The 19,472-nt window shown below is 35.5% G+C and overlaps 1 protein-coding gene across 3 annotated transcripts in view; it reads left to right on the top strand.

Annotated features, from left to right (window-relative positions):
• Window positions 1-19,472, top strand: part of LOC455907 (zinc finger protein 726) — a 29,579-nt gene that overhangs the window by 6,353 nt on the left and 3,754 nt on the right. Inside the window, exon 4 of one of the 3 annotated variants that reach the window (XM_016935581.4) lies at window positions 11,829-15,886. The exons of 1 other annotated variant lie outside the window; for it this stretch is intronic. In XM_016935581.4, the coding sequence (XP_016791070.2) occupies window positions 11,829-13,453 (1,625 nt within the window). In that variant the 3' untranslated portion in view covers window positions 13,454-15,886. Of the gene's footprint in view, window positions 1-2,883; window positions 4,666-11,828; window positions 15,887-19,472 lie in introns of those variants that run through there. One more of the 3 variants, XM_024351418.3, reaches the window with a different exon arrangement.

A 19,472-nucleotide genomic window follows, 5' to 3' on the forward strand; every position in this document is an offset into this window, starting at 1 on the left:
CAGGTGCACACCACCACAACTGGCTAATTTTTTGTATTTCTAGTAGAGACAGAGTTTCATCATGTTGGCCAGGCTGGTCTCCCGACCTCAGGTGATCCACCCACCTCAGCCTCCCAAAGTGCTGGGATTACAGGTGTGAGCCACCATGCCTGGCCTGTCTTTTTGCACGAGAGTAGTGGTTTCTGTTTCATTAGGGGTTTTTGTTTGTTTGTTTGTTTTTCTGCTCATTTCATCCTGTTTTTTTTTCTTGCTTTCTTTTTTTTTGTTGTTGTTTATTTAATATGGCCGTTTTTACTTCCTGCAGAAAGGGTACACTCGCCAGCAGTTTTGCCATGAGAGTACACTGAGCAAAGGAGACAGGGTCATTTATAACCTGATGTGTCCACTCTGCTGCTGTGTCCAGTTTCCATTGGCTGGAACGGGCATCCTGTTTTCATTACTATAGCCTTGAAATATAGTTTGGGCCATGCGTGGTCGCTCACGCCTGTAATCCCAGCATTTTGGGAGGCCAAGGTGGGTGAATCACGAGGTCACGAATTTGAGACCAGCCTGGCCAACATGGTGAAACCCCATCTATACTAAAAATAAAAAAATTAGCTGGGCTCAGTGGTGGGCACCTGTAATCCCAGCTACTCAGGTGGCTGAGGCAGGAGAATTGCTTGAACCCGGGAGCCAGAGGTTGCAATGAGCTGAGATCATGCCACTGTACTTTAGCCTGGGCGGCAGAGCAAGACTCTCTCTCTCTCTCTCTCTATATATAGTTTGAAATTATAAAGTATAATGTCCTTCTGCTTTGTTCTTTTTCCTCAAGATTGCTTTGGCTATTCAAAATTTATTGTGGTTTCGTGTACATTTTAGGATTGTAATTTTCATTACTGTGAAAAACTGGAATTTTGACAGGGAGTTTATTGAGTCTAGAGATCACCTTAGATAATATGGCAGTTTCACAATACTTATTCTTTCAATAGAAATAAAATATTTTTAAATTTATTTGTGTCCTCTCTAATTTTTTTATTGCTATATCTTTCACTTAAAAGATTTATGAGCTGCTTGGTTAAATTTGTTCTAAAATTGATTATTTTATTGCTATTGTAAATAAGAATGTTTTTTCCTCTATTTTATCAGAGAGATGGTTTTAAGTGTATGGAATGATAACTTATAATTGTATGTTAATTTCATATTTTGCTAATCAACTGAGTGTATTCATTAGTTTAAAGAGGTTTTAATGTACTTTTTTATATATAAGATGACATAATCTACAAACAGTGACGTTTTACTTATTGGTCTTCAATTTCAGTGACTTTAAATTTTTGTTTTGACTACTTCTTCTTTCACATACTTTCAGTGCTATGTTAAAATAGAAGCATTGACAATAAGAGACAATAGTATTGCGTTGGTGTCTGTAAATTTGAAGGAGCAAACACCTCTTCAGGATTTTATAAACTGGTTTCAGAAACTAAAAATCTATTGTCCTTGTACCCCCAGGGTGATAGAATATCCTCTGGGTTTGTAGTGAAGAGGGGTTGTAGCTTGGTCTTAAGTCTGCTGGGTTTGCACAAGGGTCCACTTTTAGTTGTCTTGTTAAACAGGGCTTGGATATTTGTAATTCTCATTTAAATTTTAGACAGAGTGAATATCCTTCAGGACTTTGCTCTGAAGGGCAGACCCAAGGGCAGGTTTCTGCAGTCAGGTCTGTATATGGTGTTCTTTATATCAGGATGTGGATGAGCATGGCTTTCACCCAGTACAAGAGAGGATTTTCCCAGGTCACTTTGGATTTCTACATAGGCAGAACTGGCCATGAACTGTGGCTCAGGGAGCTGGAACTGAGTCATGGAACTGCTTCAGGGACCACAGGAAAGGCCAAGGTCTGAGGCCTGCCATCATGGCTATAAATGGAGGTCTTCCTCCAGGCCTCTGGAAGGGCAGGACCCCCGCTGCCCGCTGGCTCCCAAGACTGTGGCTGTGAAGAGTTTGGGATGGTTACAGAGTAAGTTTAAAATTCTCAGTGGAACCAAGTTAGGTGGAGCACTTTCTTGTCTGTAACCAAAAACAGTGGTCATGTAGTTTGCAACCTGAACGGAGGCCTGCCTTCTGAACAGAATTACCTTGAATCTTGGGCTTTAGCAGAATTTCACAACTCCTTTCCTGGATCTCAGAGCTCTCTTAAAGGCATTTATTTTTGAGATGAGGTCTTGCTACATAATCTAGGCAAGTCTTAATATTTTGACCTCAAGCAATTCTTCAACTGTAATGTACCATGTAGTTTTCATTACAGGTGCGAACCATGATGCCTGGTTCTCTCATAAAAGCATTTTTGTCAGGAATGGATGACAAATTTTCTTGCTGTCAGGGGATAAGCAAATAGGTCACCTTTTTTTTTTTTTTTATCTTATTAATGCCACTCTCCATATAAATTTTTACTTTCTATTTTCTACTTCAAATTTGTCTGTAATTTTAGATTCAGACATTTAGGACAATATACTAGAATTTACATGTTGTTCCTGAATTAAATTAGATAATACGCAGGCAGGCAAGAAGGATTTACAGAATTTTCAACCACTTTTGTCAGCCTATAACTAAATAACATAATTTATTCCCCAAATATTTGTTTCATATATGAGGCTCAAACCATATTCTGCTAAATATATATATAATTTAGCAATGTAAGGCTATTTGCTTCTAAACTTGGATTACAGTAGTTTTATTTTGTGTAAAAATAGCATATATTTAAAACATAAAAATTGGCATGAATTTCTTTTAAATGCTTATCTATTAAAAGTTTCTCATTAGCATCTCCTATTTATGATTGTACTGCATTTTCTCTGAAATTTTATTGCCATACAATAGATGCCAGTAATTTTTTTTTTTTTTTTTTTTGAGATGGAGTCTCGCTCTGTCACCCAGGCTGGAGTGCAGTGGCGTGATCTTGGCTCACTGCAACCTCCGCCTCCCAGGTTCACGCCATTTTCCTGCTTCAGCCTCCTGAGTAGCTGGGTCTATAGGTGCCGACACCGTGCTTGGCTAATTTTTTGTATTTTTAGTAGAAACAGGGTTTCACCGTGCTCTCGATCTCCTGATCTCGTGATCTGCCCGCCTCGGCCTCCCAAAGTGCTGGGATTACAGATGCCAGTAATTTAAAATGCCTGCCTTCCATGAATGCACAGTTACAGTCAAACATTACAGTTATCTAGACAAATTATTTGTTAATGTACATAAATGTTGCCAACTAGTTGTAATGAGTAAACATTTCTGTTATTGTGTTGCAGTTTTATATTAGTGTTTTTTTGTAGTGTAAGTTTCCTAACATCAGTTTATTGTGCCTATTGGTTTTTTATATTATGTTTTGTATACTTTAAGTTAATGTGGAGTTTAATTAAAAGATAAATGAGCCATGTCTATCACAATCAAATTATATATGTGTGTGTGTGTGTTTATATCTACAAATATGACCCCAATTGTGGTTATACCTTGTATATATTCTTTCTTAGCTCTTTTTTTTTTTCTTTGAGAGGAAGTTTTACTCTTGTTGCCGAGACTGAAGTGTAATGCACGATCTTGACTCACTGCAACCCCTGTCTCCCGGGTTCAAGTAATTCTCCTGCCTCAGCCTCCTGAGTAGCTGGGATTACAGGCACGTGCCACCACACCTGGCTAATTTTGTATTTTTTTTTTTTTTTTTTTAGTAGAAATGGTATTTCTCCATGTTGGTCAGGCTGGTCTCAAACTCCTGACCTTAGTTGAAATGCCCACCTTGGCCTCTGAAAGTGCTGGGATTATAGGCGTGAGCTGCCTTGCCTGGCCTCTTAGCTCATTTTCAATGTTGGTTTTATCTTGTCTAAGTTAGTAGCCTTGGAAATAGTCTTATTTTCACCATGTATTTAATGATGAATATATATTTTCTTTCTGTGAGATAATTCTTTTGTGATTTGAAGGTAATTTTTAAAAAAGATTCATAATCCTGTATTGTCTCCAGTTTTTTAAAAAAAATTGTTTTAAAAAAACATATAATTTACCTTCTTAAATCCATTTAAATATACATGTCAGGGCGAGGCAATGTGGTGGATCCCTTCTGTAAAACCAGGATTTTGAGAGGCCAGGACAGGAGGATTGCTTGAGCCCAAAAGATTGAGACCAACCTGGGTAAAATATGGAGACACCCTCTCTACAAATATTTTTTTTTCTAAGAAATAGCAAGGCATGGTGGTGTGCACCTGTGGTCCCGGCTACTTGAGAGTTTGAGGGTCAGGATTACTTGACACTGGGAGTGTGAGGCTGCAGTGAGCCATAATTGTCCCATTGTACTCAAACTTGGGTGACAGATTGAGACCTTGTCTTAAAAAAAAAAAAAGGTGTATATTTCAGGCATATCATGTATATTCACATTGTTATGCAAAAGACTTCTTGAAATTTTACATCTTGTAAAACTAAAACTCAATATCCATTAAATAACATTTACCCATTTTATGCTCTCTTTAGCCCTTGAGAAGCACTTTTCCACTTTCTGTTTTTACAAGTGTAATTGTCTTATATATCTCATATAAGTGAAATCGTAACATCGATCATTTCTTTACTGGTTTATTTCAGTTGGCATAATATTCTCAAAGTGTATCTTCAAATGTGACGATTTTTTTTCAAGGCTGAATAATATTCCATTGTATCAAATATGTCTTCAAGTTCCTATGTTATATATTTTAGATATAGATTCATAAATGGAATCACTTTAACAATTTATATTATTTGAAGTACATTTATAACATTATAAAATAATTGGTACATCTTTATTTTCCACCGACAATCAACCCAACTAACTTTTGTATTTTTAGTAGAGACGGGATTTCACCATGTTGGTCAGGCTGGTCTCAAACTCCTGACGTTGGGATTCGCCCACCTCTGCCTCCCAAAGTGCTGGGATTACAGGCTTGAGCCACCACGCCCGGCCAAGGGTTTTATTTTTATTGCGTCATCAACAGATTTGGTGTTTTCAAAAAATTTATAGTGGCCATTTAAATGAGTGTGAGGGGATTTTGTTTTTTATTATGACTTTTAGGCATTTCTCTACAAATTAGTTTTGAGTGTCCTTTCAAATTTTTGATGAAAATTTATTTCAATTTGTCTATTTCTAAATAAAGTTATTCAATTTTATTGTTCAGTTTTTCTTTTCTTTTTTTTTTTTTTTTGGGAGATGAAGTCTTGCTCTGTCGCCCAGGCTGAAGTGCAATGGTGAGATCTTGGCTCCCTGCAACCTCCGCCTCCTGGGTTCAAGCGATTCTCCCGCCTCAGCCTTGTGAGTAGCTGAAATAACAGGCGTGTGCCACCATGCCTGGCTCATTTTTGTATTTTTAGTAGAGACAGAGTTTCACCATGTTGGTCAGGATGGTCTGGAACACCTGTCCTCGTGATCCACCTGCCTCTGCCTTTCAGTGTGCTGCAATTACAGGTGTGAGCCACCACACCCGGCTATTGTTTGGTTTAAAAAGTTTATAGTTTTTGAATATTGACTCCTATCACATGTAATTTGTAAATATTTTCACCCATTTTCTAGAATGCATTATCCATCTTTTAAATATTTATATGTGCAGAAATGTTGAAGTGTAGTGTAGTTAAATTTTTTGTTTTTTTCTTTGGTGCTCATGCATTTAATTTTATATCTAAGAAAATGGCCCCAAGACTGATGTGTTTTCCCTATATATTTTAAAGAGATTAAGAAGTTATCCGGTCGGGTGCGGTGGCTCATGCCTGTAATCCCAGCGCTTTGAGAGGCTGAGGTGGGCGGATCATAAGGACAGGAGTTCAAGACAATCCTGGCCAACATGGTGAAACCCCGTCTCTACTAAAAATACAAAAAAATTAGCTGAGCGTGATGGCGTGCATGTTAATCCCAGCAACTCAGGAGGTTGAGGTGGGAGAATCACTTGAACCCAGGAGGCGGAGGTTGTAGTGAGCCGACACCATGCCACTGCACTCCACCTGGGCTGCACTTCAGCCTGGGCAACAGAGCAAGACTCTGTCTCCAAAAAAAAAAAAAAAAAAAAAAAAAGTTATCTTCCTATGTCTAATGAAAAGATTTTTCACATATGGTACAGAGAAATAATCGAACTTCATTTTATCGTTATGGATGTTCAGCTTTCAACATAATTTTTTGAAAAGATTATCTTTTTTCTACTGTGTGCTCATGTTAATTTTGTGGGAGATTATTTGGCCTTACACAGAAGGGTTCATTTCTGGGCTCTCTATTCTGTTCTTTCATCTCTTTATCTGTCTTTGTGTCAGTACCAAATTGTTTTCGTTATTGTTGCTTTTAATGTGTTTCAAAATCAGAAAATATAATGTCTCTGTTGTTTTTCATGGGTGTTTGTCTATAGTTCATAGTAAAATTTTAACATTTTAAACAATGTTTCCTTAAAAAACCCCTATTTGGATTTATATAAAAATTATTATTTTTTGAGATGGAGTCTTGCTCTGTCGCCCAGGCTGGAGTGCAGTGGCACTATCTCAGCTCACTGCAACCTCCGCCTCCCAGGTTCAAGCAATTCTCCTGTCTCAACTTCCAGAGTAGCTGGGATTACACGCCCAGCTAAATTTTTTTGTATTTTTAGTAGAGACGGGGTTTCACTGTGTTGCCCAGGCTGGTTTAGAATTCCTGAGTTCAGGGAATCCACCCGCCTCAGCCTCCCAAAGTGCTAGGATTACAGGTGTGAGCCACCTCACCCGGCCATAAAAATTATATTAAATATGTCTACCACTGTAGGTTGTATTGACATTTTGAAAAATTAATGTTTTTTTATTCCTGAGCAAAAATATGTTGAAAAGTATGTTTTATTTTTATATATTTTTATATTGTTCAGTTTTACTTTTAATTTCTAGTTTAATTCAGTTTTGGTCAGACAACACAAAGTGTGTAATTTTGGTCTTCTTAAATTTATTTGTTATTGTTGTGTTTGTTGTGGTTTTTGTTTGGATACAGGATCTTAACTCTGTCACGCAGGCTGGAGTGTACTGGCATGATTTTGGCTCACTGCAGCCTCAACCTACTGGGCTCAAGTGATCTTTCCACCTCAGTGTCTCCAGTAGTTGGGACTACAAACATAAAGTACCATGTCTGAATAATTCTTTGATTATTTGTAGGGATAGAGTTGCCCAGGCCGGCCTCAAACTTTTAACTCCAAGTGATCCTCCCACCTTGGTCTCTCTAAGTGTTGGGATTATAGGCATGAGCTACACCACCCAGCTGGCATTCTTAAATTTGATAAAACTTAGTATGTGTCCTAACAGAATACACCAGCTGCAAATAAGAATATTGTGTATTTTCTTGCTTTCGACTGGAAAGTTCTGTACTCATCTGTTAAACCTAGTTGGTCTATAATATGGTTTTGATGTTCATGTCCTCCAAACCTTATGATTAAATGCAATTTTTAATGTTGGATGTGAGACCTGGTGGGAGGTGTTTGGGTCATGGGGGCAAAGTCCTCATAGATAGCTTGGCACCATCCTCTCAGTAATAAAAATGTTTACATTCCATTAATTCAAATGAAAGCAGGTTTATTAGAAGAACCTGGCTCCTTCGCCTCATACTTGCTCTGTCTCTCATCATGTAATATGTGCAGTTACTCTTCGCCTCATACTTGCTCTGTCTCTCATCATGTAATATGTGCATTTACTCTTCGCCTTCAACCATGACTGTAAGCTTGGTGACACTCTCACCAGAAGCAGATGCTGGCACACTTTCTACAGTCTGCTAAATTGTGAGCCAAATAAATATTATTTCTTTATAAGTTATCCACTCTCCAGTATTCACCTATATGCAAAATAATTGATACAGTCTATAATGTTGTCTAGGTTTTCTGTTTTCTTATTTTTTGTTTAATGTGAATTTTCTATTACGGAAAATGGGGTCTTGATGTCTACAATTATTATGTTGCTATGTATTTCTTGCTTTACTTTTGTCAATATTTGCTTTATATATTTTGGAGCCCCGATGTTGTACATACACATACAGATAGATAGATAGATAGATAGATATAGTAGTTATAAATTTGTGGTAATGTCAACCCATTTTACCAATATATACTACCAATGTTTGTCTCACGTTAGCACTTGACTTAAAATATATTATGTCTAAAACCCAAGTGTAGTTACTATTTTCATAAAATACAGGTTTTTGCACTATGTAATTTTCAGCCTATTTGACTCAATGCTAAAATGAGTCCCTTGTAGGTAGCATATGGTTTGCTTTTTCTTAAGCCACTAAAGCATTTTATTTTTTCTTTTTATAATTTCATTTATTTACTTGTTTATTCATTTATTTTTGAGATAGGTCTCACTCTGTCAACCAGGCTGGTTTGCAGTGTTGTGATCATGGCTCACAGCAGCCTCAGTTTCTCAAACTCAGAAGATTCTGTCATTTCAGCCTCTCAGGTAGCTGGGTTACAAGTGTGTAGCATCACACCTAGCTAGTTTTTTTTTGTATTTATGGTTGAGACAGAGTTTTGCCGCATTGCCAAGGCTGGTCTCAAACTTCTGAGATCCAGTGATCAGCCCATCTTAACCTCTCAAAGTCCTGAGATTATATTTTTTTCTATTAAGTAGTTTAATTTATATTTAAAATTATTTATTAAAAATGAAGTTACTACTTTTATTGTGATTGTTTTATGTGTTCCTCAGTGGTATTTTTTATATGTTAGTTTATTGCCTTAAATTTCATTTTAATTGTGTAGTGATGTGCTTCAATTATTTTTTATATCTTGTTTTGCATAGTTTCTATAAATATTATCTTCATAATCATCTTGTGTATCAGTCTGTTTTTATGCTGCTAATGAAGACATACCTGAGACTGGGCAATTTAGAAAAGAAAGAGGTTTATTGGACTTACAGTTGTGTGTGACTGGAGAGACCTCACAATCATGGTGGAAGGTGAAAGGCATGTCTCACATGGTGGCAGACAAGAGGGGGAACTTGTGCAGGAAAACTCTGCCTTATAAAGCCTTCAGATTTCATGAGACTTATTCACTATCATGAGACCAGCACAGAAAAGACCTGCCCCCATGATTCAATTACCTTCCACCACGTCCCTCCCACAACATGTGGGAATTAAAGATGAGTCTTGGGTTGGGACATGGCCGAACCATATCATCTTAAAAAATGGAGTTTACATGAGACATCTTAAAATTAAAACAATATATTTATATCTCATGACAACTTCAGTTGAATATAAAGATTATACCTCTATATTTTTCAGTTTATTAATGTTAAAATTATTTTATATTGTGTATTAACATATTTATGCAGGTTTTTATTGTTTTAAATATTCTACAGAATAGCTTTAAGAGTTATATGCATCATCATTATAATAGTAAAAATTTCTATATTTGTATATTTACATTTAATAGAGAGCTTTATTTTATATATGGTTTTATGATGCTGTCCAGTAGTATTTTTAAACAAAATGGACTCATTATAGCAGTTCTTATAATATGTAGAGTCTCACTGTATTACTCAGGCTGACCTGAAACTCCTGGCCTCTAGTGTTCTGATAGCCTTGGCTTCCTAAAACTGTAAAATTAGAGGCATGAGCCACGGTGCCTGGCCACCATGTACCATTTTTTTTGGTAGAACTGTGCTACTGGTGATGAACACCCTTACCTTTTATTTTGGATTTTTAAATTTTCATCTTTTTAAAGAGAAATACATTTAAATCAAATATTATTGGTTAGAAATATTTTTTCCTTTTATTACATCAAAATTTGGGAATTTTTATCTTCAAGTAATCTCTATGTTATTTTTTTCCCATATTCTTCTTCTGAGATTTTCTTAATGAATATATTGATCTAGTTGATGGTATCCGATCACTTTTACATTCCATGTTTTAATTTTGTTTTGGAAGTTTATATTTTTATGTTATATATTTTAGGGTATGCTACCACACATCCATTAATTGTGTTTTGATTTTTTAGTATATATTATAATTGTGCATGCCAGTATTTTAACTTTATATAATTTAAGACATTGTGGAGCAAAATCATATATGAATTATCCATATGTCTTTTTCTGATAGAATTATCTGTATGTTTGTTTGCCTGTATAAATGTTATCCTTGTATTTTTTTAATAACGTGTATATTTGTTGTGTAAGTTTGTTGTGAATGGTTTTCTAATCCTGTGTAGATGGGAAGTCATAAAATTCTTGTAATTTCAACATCCTATTTATTTGTGAGTCTATGTAATTTTTATGTGGTAGAAACATTTTTGGATTTGAATATAATTTAAAACAATCATAATTATTTATCTCTTTTAGGTATTATTGTTTATTTTTGCTTGTCCAAAAAACACGACAAAATTTACCACAAAATATTTTTAAATATTCAGTTTAGTCATATTAATTATCTTGACATTGTAATGCAACATATTGCTAAAATGTTTCTATCTTGCAAAGCTAAATCTTAACACATATTAAACAGCTACCAATTTTTCCTTCTTTTTTTCTTTATTGAGATGGAGTCTTATTCTGTCACCCTCACTGGAGTGCAGTGGCGTGATCTCAGCTCACTGCAACCTCCACCTTCCAGGTTCAAGCAATTTTAGTGCTTCAGCCTTCTGAGTAGCTGGGGCTGCAGGCACCTGCCACCATGCCCAGCTAATTTTTTGTATTGTTTTAGTAGAGATGGGGTTTCACCCTGTTAGCCAGGATGGTCTTGATCTCCTGACCTCATGATCCACCTGCCTCAGCCTCCCAAAGTGCCGGGATTACAGGCATGAGCCACCGCCCCCCAGCCAAAACTGAGCTTCTTTATTTTTACATCATTTTTTCTAACTTTTAGGATCTGTTAGTTTCCTTTTGTATTTTTTACCTCCACAGTTTCTGTTTTTATGAAATGTTAAATATTTTTGTTCTCGTCCTCATTTTTGTGATTTTCCATACTTGTCTCTGTTCCTGTTTTAATCAGTATTATTCAATTTATTACCAATTCTTAAAATTAATGTATAAATCTTATTTTTTATGTTTTCTTTCATAAAATTTTATGATATTTTTGGTGGGATGATACTGCCATATTTTGTATATATTATAAGCTTTCAGTTTTTTACATTAAAAAAATCTACCTGTCAAAATTTTTATAATGTGGCTTTGTCCTGGCATAGTCTGAAAACAATTGTCTTGGCTCATCATTATGGCAGTTTTTCAAACATATTCTTAGGACCTGTATTGTCTGAAATTTTGTGTTCAGTTTTTAGTTAAGAGAGTTTATTCATATTACTTTGTAGGAGTCAGTAATCACTTGCTACACCTGTTCCTTTTCTGTGGTACTGCAGTCTGGTGGCTGCTGGAACATTTCTCTTTGGTCTCAGCAGACTCAAACTCTCATTCCAAAGTATACCACCATTTCTGTCAGCACTTTATGTCATGAGAGACAGAAAACAGTGTCAGAAAAAAGCCCCTAAAAGCCAGAAATGATAATGAATGTGCCAGTATTTTACCTTTCTTTTAAAACAGAAATCAAGAGTTTGCAATTTACTTCTAAAGGCACTATGTTATAGTGGGAAGCAGGAAAATCTGTGTTGGGTAAATTTAGACTTTTCTTTTTCTTCTATGTGGTTTTTTGCATTGTGCTCTTCTGGAACACTGCACACAGTTAACTGATTTATAAATTTCCCACAGATGTATTTTGGTTTGTAAGTTTTTGTTACATTTAAATGTCTATGAAAGAATTAGGGTCTGTGGTATTTTGCAAAACCATCTTGTTTATGTGGGTTGTATAATTTTATAGGTAAGATTTTTAAACTATATTTATGTCAGTATAGTAAGTGGAGTAAATTATTTTAATTTTTTTTTAGGTATATGTCCTCATTTTTCTCAAGACATTTGGCCAGAGCAGGGCTTGGAAGAATCTTTTCAAAAAGTAATACTAAGAAGATTTGAAAAATGTGGATATGAGAATTTACAGTTAAGAAAAGGTTGTAAAAGTGTGGATGAGTGTAAGGTACACAAAGAAGGTTATAATGGACTTAACCAGTATTTCACAACTACCCAGGGCAAAGCATCTCAATGTGGTAAATATTTGAAAGTCTTTTATAAATTTATAAATTTAAACAGATATAAGATAAGACATAATAGAAAGAAACCTTTCAAATGTAAAAATTGTGTCAAATCATTTTGCATGTTTTCACACAAAACCCAGCATAAAAGCATATATACTACAGAGAAGTCCTACAAATGTAAAGAATGTGGAAAAACCTTTAATTGGTCCTCAACCCTTACTAATCATAAGAAAACTCATACTGAAGAAAAGCCCTACAAATGTGAAGAATATGGCAAAGCTTTTAATCAATCCTCAAATTATACTACACATAAAGTAACTCATACTGGAGAGAAGCCTTACAAGTGTGAAGAATGTGGCAAAGCATTTAGCCAATCCTCAACGCTAACCATACATAAGAGGATACACACTGGAGAGAAACCCTGCAAATGTGAAGAATGTGGCAAAGCATTTAGCCAACCCTCAGCACTAACCATACATAAAAGGATGCACATTGGAGAGAAACCCTACAAATGTGAAGAATGTGGCAAAGCATTTGTATGGTCCTCAACCCTAACTAGACATAAGAGGCTGCACACTGGAGAGAAACCCTACAAATGTGAAGAATGTGCCAAAGCTTTTAGCCAATTCGGACACCTTACTACACATAGGATAATTCATACTGGAGAGAAACCCTACAAATGTGAAGAATGTGGCAAAGCATTTATATGGCCCTCAACCCTAACTAAACATAAGAGGATTCACACTGGAGAGAAACCCTACAAATGTGAAGAATGTGGCAAAGCTTTTCTTCGATCCTCAAATCTTACTAAACATAAGATAATTCATACTGGAGAGAAACCTTACAAGTGTGAAGAATGCGGCAAAGCATTTATATGGTCCTCAAACCTTACTGAACATAAGAAAATTCATACTAGAGAGAAACCCTACAAATGTGAAGAATGTGGTAAAGCATTTAGCCGATCCTCAGCCCTAACTATACATAAGAGGATGCACACTGGAGAGAAACCCTACAAATGTGAAGAATGTGGCAAAGCTTTTAGCCAGTCCTCAACCCTTACTGCACATAAGATAATTCATACTGGAGAGAAACCCTACAAATGTGAAGAATGTGGCAAAGCATTTATATTGTCCTCGACCCTATCTAAACATAAGAGGATTCACACTGGAGAGAAACCCTACAAATGTGAAGAATGTGGCAAAGCTTTTAATCAATCCTCAAATCTTAGTACACATAAGATAATTCATACTGGAGAGAAACCTTACAAGTGTGAAGAATGTGGAAAAGCATTTAATCGATCCTCAAATCTTAGTACGCATAAGATAATTCATACTGGAGAGAAACCTTACAAGTGTGACGAGTGTGGCAAATCATTTATCTGGTCCTCAACCCTTTTTAAGCATAAGAGGATTCATACTTGAGAGAAACCTTAAAAAGGGTAAAGAACGTGGCAAAGCATTTATATAGTCCTCAACGCTAAACATAAGAGGATGCAAACTGGAGAGAAACCCTATAAATGTGAAGAATGTGAAAAAGCTTTTAATCCTCAAATCTTACTAAACATTAGATAATTCACACTGGAGAGAAACCTTACAAGTGTGAAGAATGTGGGAAAGCTTTTAATCATTCTCAAATCTTACTACACATAAGATAATTCATACTGGAAATAAACCCTACAAATGTGAAAAATGTGGCAAAGCATATGGTCCACACCCCTAAGTAGACATAAGAGGATGCACACTGGAGAGAAACCTTACAAATGTGAGGAATGTGGCAAAGCCTTTAAATGTTCCTCAACTGTTACTAAACATAAAATAATTCGTACTGAAGAGAAACCCTACAAATGTGAAAAATGTGGCAAAGCCTTTAAGCAGTCTTCAATCCTGAGTAACCATAAGAGAATTCAAACTGGAAAGAAACCCTGCAAGTCTGAAGAATGTGGGAAATCTTTTTTTTTTTCCATTGCACCTTTATTGTTTATTCTGTTCACTGTTCAGAATTTTCATACAGTCTTTCTAGAATCAAGAAGGGTGTACAGTGGTATTCCTGCGGCTTTCTCTCCTCCACCTCCTTTCTTGTTCAGCAGCCTCCGGACCCCCAAAGGCTAAGGAATCAGACACACCGGATTTGGATAGGAGCCATGTGATCTCAGGGATATTTCTTGATCTCTCTGAGCCCTTTTTCCTTCTTCTGCAATGTGGGGAAAAGACTCCCTCTCTCACAGAGTTACTACCAGAATTCAATGACTCCAAGTATCCAAAGCATCTGGCACAGTGCCTGGGCACACAGTACGCCCAGATGCACCTTAGCTTCCTTCCTTCTGGCAGGGAAGAGAAGACACCTGATAAATCAAAGCCAGAGCCAGCTGCTTAGGGGCATTTGCTTTAAAAAGAGCCTGGTCCCTTTAACAGAGCCCAAGAAATGACTCTCTAATGGTGGAATTTCAGACACCATAGCATGGGTGAGGGAGAGATCTGGAGGCATAGACTATAGAAGTCTTAGAATCATTTGAATCCAGCCAGGCAGACTGCACTGCTTCTGCCCAGGGGCAAGGCTGGTGATACAGTTTGGCTGTAACCCCACCCAAATCTCATCTTGAATCCCCACATGTTGTGGGGAGAGACCCAGTGGGAGGTAACTGAATCACAGGGGCAGGTTTCCCATGGAATGTGGGAAATCTTTTAACCTGTCTTCAACTTCTATGAAACATAAGGTAATTCATACTGGAGTAAAACTCTACAAATGTGAAGAATGTGGCAAAGTGTTTTTCTGGTCCTCAGCCCTAACTAGACATAAGAAAATTCATGCTGGACAGCAACCCTACAAACGGGAAAAAATTGGCAAAGCCTTTAACCAGTCCTCACATCTTACTACAGATAAGATAACTAATATTGGAGAGAAATCTTACAAGTGTGAATAATATGGAAAGCCTAAAAAAGTCCTCAATTCTTAACAGATACAAGATTATTCATACTGAAGAGAAACTCTACAAATCTGAAAGATGTGCCCAGTGCCTTTGACAGCATCTCAAACTTTTCTAAACAAAATCATGCTGCTGACAAATCCTAGAAATGTGAAGAATGTGACAAAGCCTTTAAATGATTGTTACACTTCATTGTATGTAAGATCATTTATACTGGAAAAAACTACCAATGTGGACAATATGGCCAAGCTTCTAACCAATGCTCACAGCTTATTGCACCGGTAAGCATTTATATTTGAGAACAAATGTATAAATATAGACAAAGTAAAAAAGCCATTAATACCTGCTCACATCTTACTCAATATCAGAGTTCATACTGAATAAAAGCATTAAAAATCTAATTACCATCAAAAGATCAGAAAATATGCCTTTAAAGTGCAGAAGCGTATTTATTTTGAAAAAGCATTACAAATATGAAGAGAGTTGTAATACATTTACTTGTCTCACAGATCTTATTGTACACATTTTGTCCTAGAGGAAAACCCTGAGGCAGTTATTAAAATTTTGTTCAACATCAGGGAGTTTATATTGAAGAAAACCCTGCAAATGTAATGAATTTGGAAAAACATTTTTTCAAAAACTACAAATTATGAAACACCAAAGGGTTCATACTAAAATATATTTTTTCAGATGCATTAAATATGAAAGATGTTCAATCCAAAATTAAGTCTATGTAAATATCAGGGAATAGTTCACAGTAGAAATATCTAGGGCACTCAAACTTTAGACATTACACTAAATCAGTGCTGAGTATAGGAATTAATACAAACTAAAGTTTGTGTAAACATTATTTGTATATAACTTTAAAAGAAGAATATTTTTTGGAGAGTTATAATTACAATCAAAGTATAACTTTTTTTTGAAAATACAGAATTTTAAAAAAGCGAATAATGGAGTTAAACTCTTAAATTACTTCATGCTGTTTCATCATTCCTGGTGTATTCACATGTGAAAACATGTGACTAATTGTAGCTGCATTAAAGATATGAGAGATTATTTTTTATTAGGTAGGCCTTTATGACTTTTTCTATGGAAAGGTAAGGACATTAAAATGTAAGATACATGATGAAAATTTAAGTAGAGAGGCTCTTTGGGTTAACTTATAATGTTGAGTGATGCATGAGGTAGGTGTTCAGAGTAATATTTTTATGCATTATCATGAAAGAAAAACATTCTTTAGTTAACATTAAGTTAGTATTATGTTACTGTACTTTTATGGAATAATTTTTAAATTATTTTTATTTAATTAATAAAATTAATAAAATTCACAGTATATTTTTAAATTCTGTGTGAACTTAACTTTTCAATTCAGCATTTTTAACATGTTAAGTACTATCATGAATTCATTGAAGCGTTATGCCACTAACTTTAACCTATTCCACCTTACTCAATGGTGTAGGTAAAAGATGGTAACAATACACTATTTGGTAAGATAATGGACTGACATCTCTAGTAATCTTTTTGCCAGTGGCTTTAAATTGCCAATAAGTTAAAGAATGTTGTTCCTATAGGTTAAATTTTATTCTTATTTTTACATTTAAATTTATTTTTCTTAATTTTTGTGGATATGTAATATGTGTATATGCTTATGCCATATATGGCATATTTTGATACAGGCATGTGATATATAATAATCACATTAGAGGAAATGAGATATCCATTACCTCTAGCATTTATTCTTTATATTACAAGCAATTCAGTTCTTCAGTTTTAGTTATTTTTAAATGTACAATTAAATTGTTATTGACTACAGGGTCATTTTTATGGTCATAATGAAAATTATATACAAACATAAGTAAAATCCATACATTTCTGAATCCTGAATAAATATTTTTTAAAATTTTAATATATTTTTCTTTGAACATGTGGCCTCTGGCTGCAAGCACATATGGACTCTTAGTATTGATTTACATGGAATTAAATATACAGATCTATTAGTCTAAAGATAAATCTTAGATGTAAATAAATTATGGAGTGTGTTTGTGTTAGTGTAAGTTTGAAACTATTTTTAGCCAAAAAAAAGTAATATTGGAACAAAATAAATCATTTTAAGAAGGTGTCTAATTTACTAGAAAAAAACAAAAATTCTCAAAAATACTGAAAGTAAATCTATCCTCTCTACTTTGTATTAAATTTATTACTGTATAACCTTTTGGCTTATGCTTCAGAATCTCCCCATGCAAATTCTCTGTTTTAACTTGACTGTTACTCATGTTAGAACCATAATTTTTTTGTTCGTTTGTTTAATAGTTTTTTTTTTCTTTTTTTTTCCTTTTTTTTTTTTTGAGCTGGAGTCTTGCTCTGTTGCCCAGACTGGAGTGCAATGGTGTGATGTTGGCTCATTGCAATCTCTGCCTTTCAGGTTCAAGCAGTTCCCCTGCCTCAGCCTCCCAAGTAGCTGGGATTACAGATGCCCGCCACTAGCCCAGCTAATTTTTGTATTTTTAGTAGAGACAGGGTTTCGCTATGTTGGTCAGGCTGGTCTCAAACTTCTGACCTAAGGTGATCCACCCACATCAGCCTCCCAAAATGCTGGGATTACAGGTGTGAGCCACCGTGCCTGGCCTGTGTGTAATAGTTTATGAAATATTCATTATGTGAGCTGGTCTGTAAGTATAAGAATGATTTTTTTTTTAAATTTCATTGTTCCATTTATTGGGGTACAGGTGGTGTTTGGTTAGATAAGTAAGTTCTTTAGTGGTGATTTGTGAGACCCTGATGGGCCCATCACCTGAGCAGTATATACTGCACCATATATGTTGTCTTTTATCCCTTCCCCTTCCCACTCTTCCCCCCCAAGTCTCCAAAGTCTATTTTATCATTCTTATGCCTTTGCATCCTCATGTCTTACCTCCCACATATCAGCAAGAACATACGATGTTTGGTTTTCCATTCCTCAGTTACTTCACTTAGAATAATAATCTCCAGTATCATCCAGGTCATTGCAAATGCTGTTAATTTCTTTTTGTGGCTGAGTAGTATTCCAACATATATGTATATGTCATAGTTTCTTTATCTGTTTGTTGATTGATGGGCATTTTGGTTGGTTCCACAAGTTCGAAATTGTGAATTATGCTGCTAGAAATATGGATGTTCAAGTTTCTTTTTCAAATAATCAGTATTTGGGTTTATTTCTGGGTTCTCTGTTCCATTGGTCTATATTTCAAATAATGACTTCTTTTCCTGTGGGTAGATACCCAGTGGTGAGATTGCTGGATCAAATGGTAGTTCTACTTTTAGTTCATTAATGAATCTCCCCACTTTTTTCCATAGCGGCTGTACTAGTTTAGATTTCCACTAGAAGTGTAGAAGTGTTGCCTGATCACTGCATCCACGCCAACATCTACAGTTTTTCGATATTTTGATTATGGCCATTCTTGCAGGAATAAGGTAGTATGGCATTGTGGTTTTGATTTGCATTTCCCTTATCATTAGTGATGTTGAACTTTTTAAATGTTTGTTAGCCATTTTTATATCTTTTGAGAATTGTCTATTCATGTCTTTGGCCCACTTTTTGATGGGATTTTTTTTTTTTCTGACTGATTCGTTTGAGTTCACTGTAGATTCTGGATATTAGTCCTTTGGCAGATGTATAGATTGTGAAGATTTTCTCCCACTCTGTGAGTTCTCTGTTTACTCTGCCGACTGTTTCATTTGCCATGCAAAACCTCTTTAGTTTAATTAGGTCCCAGCTATTTATCTTTGTTTTTACTGCATTTGCTTTTGGTCATGAAATTTTTGCCTAGCCAATGCCTAGAAGGGTTTTTCCAAGGTTATCTTGCAAAATTTTTATAGTTTCAGGTCTTAGGTTTAAGTCCTTAGTTCATCTTGAGTTGATTTTCATATAAGGTGAGAAATGAGGATCCAGTTTCATTCTCCTACATGTGGCTAGCCAATTATCCCAGCACCATTTGTTGAAAAGGGTGTCCTTTCCCCACATTATGTTTTTGTTTGCTTTGTTGAAGATCAGTTGGCTGTAATATATGAATTTTAGAATCGTTTTTTCTAACTCTGTGAAGAATGATGGTGGTATTCTGAAGGGGATTCTGTTGAATTTGTAGATTGCTTTAGGCAGTATGGTCATTTCCACAAATTTGATTCTACCCATCCATGAGCATGGGATGTGTTTCTATTTGTTTGTGTCATCTATGATATCTTTCAGCAGTGTTTTGTAGTTTTCCTTGTAGAGTTCTTTTGACTCCTTCATTAGATATGTTCCTAAGTCTTTTATTTTTATTCAGCTATTGTAAAAGGGGTTGAGTTCCTGATTATTTCTCCATTTGGTTGCTGTTGGTAAATAAAAGAACTACTGATCTGTGTACGTTAATCTTGTATCCAGAAACTGCTGAATTCTTTTATCAGTTCTAGGAGCTTTCTGGAGGAGTCCTCAGGGTTTTCAAGGTAAATTATCATATCATCAGCAAACAGGTACAGTTTGACTTCCTGTTTACTGATTT

This window comes from Pan troglodytes, chromosome 20 (genome assembly GCF_028858775.2).
Source record: "Pan troglodytes isolate AG18354 chromosome 20, NHGRI_mPanTro3-v2.0_pri, whole genome shotgun sequence".
Lineage (NCBI taxonomy): Eukaryota > Metazoa > Chordata > Mammalia > Primates > Hominidae > Pan > Pan troglodytes.